The following is a 3,681-nucleotide window of genomic DNA, read 5'->3' on the forward strand; positions in this document are numbered from 1 at the left end:
TACATAAACCTTTTTTTTTTTTTTACAGGCCATCTCCTTGTTATAAATGAAAATTAATTTGCCTTCTCTAAACAGCTCTAGCGTAAATATAAGTCTAACTAAAATTGTTAATATAACATTTGTCAAGATGTGCATAACTCAACAATAATTGTCATATACTCATTTTTTTAGGTTGAAAATTTGATCTCTCATATCCCCAAATTGTTGTACTAAACAAAAAAAAACAAATATAACATTTTTAAGACGTGAGTTTAAAATTTCACTTCTCATTTGAACTAAAAAATAACAATACTTGGTGCTTATTATTCAACAATCATATTTTGCTGACCATCATTAAATTTTTTACAAATATAATAGGTAAATACATGGAATAAGATCTTTTCTATTTTGTAAAATATTCGGATTTTTATTGATATCCAACATAAAAATTAGTGTTGAATGGTAAGCATCCGTCAAATATTATTCTTGTTAATTCTTTACAACATGGTAGGTCTAGTCTCAGTGTTTACTTAAACTAAGATTACGGTGAGTGAATCATCGTATTAGAAAACTAAAATAATCGTTCAATCACAACCAATCAAACTCAGACAAAATTAGATGGTCTAATTTTTAAAAATTGTGTGTGAAACTAGATGACCCATGTTACTGACGGACTAAATTAAATGGATTCGATGAATTAGGTAATTTATTCTATTTTAACTTCCATTTTCAACTTCTATGATCATATTTGAAGGCATCAAAGGAACGGCTAAAATGATTAAAACTTGAAAATAAATAAATAACTATAGATAGCAATATAAAAAAGTTAAAGATAGACACAAATTTGTTTTGTATTTATATTCACAAACAAGACTCCTCTCCGACGTGTGTCTGTCTTCGCATTTTCCAGCGATGCAGAACTCCACTGCGGCTCTGCCGCCACAAGACGACGACGACGACAGCCGCCGCCTCTTCCTTCCACTTCTCGATTCTCCGCCGGAAACCGTCGCCGGAGGAGCTCCCAAAGTTGCCGCTGAAAGAGAGAGCCGCCGTCGTCTCAATAAATACGTGCTCGCCGCCGCTGTTCTGGCTTCCACCAACTCCGTTCTCCTCGGCTACGGTCAGTTCCCACCATTTTCGCATCTTAATTGTTTAATTTTCAACTTCTTTTTTAACTTAATTAAGATTACAGATAATAGTAAAAATCGTGTCTAAAGATAGAGGTTGTTATGAACGAGCGTATAAAGTATTTGCAATTTAACACTACAGTAATTAGTTTATTAGTGATTGGATCAAATTGAAGCAATTTCATAGATATATTTGAAAGTATAATTTAAAAGTGTATTTGTGAAAATTTTAAATATTATACTACAATGTTATAAATTTGAGGGGTAATGGTTCAAATTAAAAATTTGGAAATGTGATTATAATTTTTTTTAAAAAAGTTGAGATTATATAATATTAAAATACAGTTATATTATTTTAATTATGTGTCTAAGTTCAGATATAGGAGTGATGAGTGGTGCGATTTTGTACATCAAAGAGAATCTGACGATTACCACAGAACAAGAAGAGATCTTAGTTGGTTCTTTGAACGTTTGTTCTCTCATCGGAGCTCTCGCCTCCGGCAAGACCTCCGACTGGATCGGCCGGCGATATACAATTGTCATCGCAGCGGCCACATTCCTCGCCGGCGCGATATTGATGAGCTTCGCACCGTCTTTCCCCTTCATCGTCGCCGGACGCGTCGTCGCCGGCATCGGCGTAGGATTCTCCCTCACGATCGCTCCGGTGTACATCGCCGAGCTCTCGCCGGCGTTAACTCGCGGCCTCCTCACGTCTCTGCCGGAGATCTTCATCAACGCCGGAATTTTACTTGGATACATCTCGAATTACGCTTTCGCCGGTCTTCCTGCAAGCATAAACTGGAGATTGATGCTCGGAATCGCAGCATTTCCGGCGGTATTTGTCGCCTTCGGCATCTCCGCCATGCCGGAATCGCCTCGCTGGCTTGCGATGAAAGGTCGAGAAATCGAAGCGAAACGAAATCTGATCAAAATTTCCGATTCGAATGAAGAAGCCGAACTCAGATTTAGAGAAATTATAAAATCCGCTTCCTCTGCTTCCGGCAAATGGCGCGGCGAAGGCGTGTGGAAAGAATTGTTACTGAATCCTTCTCCGTCGGTCCGCCGAATTCTGATCGCCGCCATTGGAGTCAATTTCTTCATGCAGGCTTCTGGAAACGACGCCGTTGTGTATTACAGTCCGGAGGTTTTTCGAGACGCCGGAATTGAAGATAACAAGCAACTCGTCGGCGTAACAGTCATAATGGGAATCGCCAAGTTGGGATTTGTTCTGGTTTCGGCTTTTTTCTTGGACCGGTTCGGTCGAAGACCGCTTTTGTTATTGGGCTCGGCCGGTATGGCTTGTTCACTGGCTGGGCTGGGCCTGGGCTCAAAATTTCTCGAGCACTCCGACACGAAACCAATGTGGGCTATTGGGCTTTGCGTGGTGGCTGTTTGTGTGGCCCTTTCGTTCTTCTCTATTGGGCTTGGGCCCATCACGTGGGTCTACTCGTCGGAAATATTTCCATCCAGATTGCGGGCCCAAGGTTCCAGCCTGGCCGTTTCGGTGAACCGGTTGGTAAGTGGTTTGGTGGCAATGACATTTCTGACAATTTCGAGGAAAATAACGTTCGGAGGTATGTTTTTCTGCCTCGCCGGGATAATGGCGGCGGCGACGGCTTTCTTTTACCGCTTTCTGCCGGAGACTAAGGGAAGAAGTTTGGAAGAAATTGAAACTCTCTTTGAGGACGAACTTCATTAGGAAAAAAAAATCAAATAAATAAATCTCATTTTATTTTGGTCCGGATAATGTCATTTAGATATATGTATTAACATATCAACATGAACGCAATAGAAATTAGGTTGTAAATGTTATTATTTTAAAGTTTAGGACCAAGATGATTTTTTTTTTTTTAAATTTAGACCAAAATAGAATTATATTGGAAATTTATGGATTACAATGAGATTTTTTTTAGAAGAAAAAAAAACCCCTTAATTTAGGTCGCTTATAAATGCTGCTATGTTCCTATTCTCCAAGGTAATGGAAGATGGGCCTTCTCTTTTCTTCCATTACAGCCTCTCGATTTTATTCGGAGTTATTTTGACAAACACCCCACTAACATAATTTGGGCTATTTGCATTCTCTCTTTTCCATACCCACCACAATTATTTAATTAAATCAAAATAATGTGACAACAAAACAATAATAAGTCCAAGGTTGTTGCGTGTTCTTGATCGAGTGACATTCTACGTGAGTTTTGACTTTATTGACACCCACAAATAGAAATTTACGCTTAACTCGACACCAACTCGAATTTACTTCTAATTAAGTTTCAAAGTGTATGAGGAAAGTATCATATACCAAAACAAGTTTCTATTTGCAAGAGCCCACATAAGAGAGCAGTATACGTGTCACTTTTGTCAGAAACGCGCACGAAACGATGTATATTTTTGAAAAATAAGAGGATTGTCGATTGTGGTTGGCGAAATTTGAAAATGGGTAATGGGAAATGGGAAATTGAAATTTGAGAGGCAAATAAGCTAAGTAGGTAGGCAGAAAACAGAATGATAACCGACACATCGGTGAAGGTGAAAGGAAAAGAAGAGGGGAAGAGAGAGTGTCGTTTTAGAAGCGAAT

At 38.8% G+C, this 3,681-nt stretch overlaps 1 protein-coding gene across 1 annotated transcript; it reads left to right on the forward strand.

Annotated features, from left to right (window-relative positions):
* Window positions 1-824: 824 nt before the first annotated feature.
* Window positions 825-2,961, forward strand: LOC111024218 (polyol transporter 5). Its single transcript, XM_022301860.2, has 2 exons — window positions 825-1,099; window positions 1,484-2,961. The coding sequence occupies exons 1-2, from the start codon at window positions 892-894 to the stop codon at window positions 2,803-2,805; spliced, it is 1,530 nt and encodes a 509-aa protein (XP_022157552.1). The 5' UTR covers window positions 825-891; the 3' UTR covers window positions 2,806-2,961.
* The last annotated feature ends 720 nt before the right edge of the window (window positions 2,962-3,681 follow it).

Source organism: Momordica charantia, unplaced genomic scaffold (assembly GCF_013281855.1).
Source record: "Momordica charantia cultivar OHB3-1 unplaced genomic scaffold, Mcharantia_2.0 BLBB01000013.1, whole genome shotgun sequence".
Taxonomy (NCBI): domain Eukaryota; kingdom Viridiplantae; phylum Streptophyta; class Magnoliopsida; order Cucurbitales; family Cucurbitaceae; genus Momordica; species Momordica charantia.

What these genes read in the sequence shown, in the direction of transcription:
- LOC111024218 (XM_022301860.2), top strand. Translation starts at nt 892, where the DNA reads ATGCAGAACTCCACTGCGGCTCTGCCGCCACAAGACGACGACGACGAC. An exon ending in CTCCGTTCTCCTCGGCTACG is followed by an intron (nt 1,100 to 1,483) that starts GTCAGTTCCCAC and finishes GTCTAAGTTCAG; the next exon opens with ATATAGGAGTGATGAGTGGT.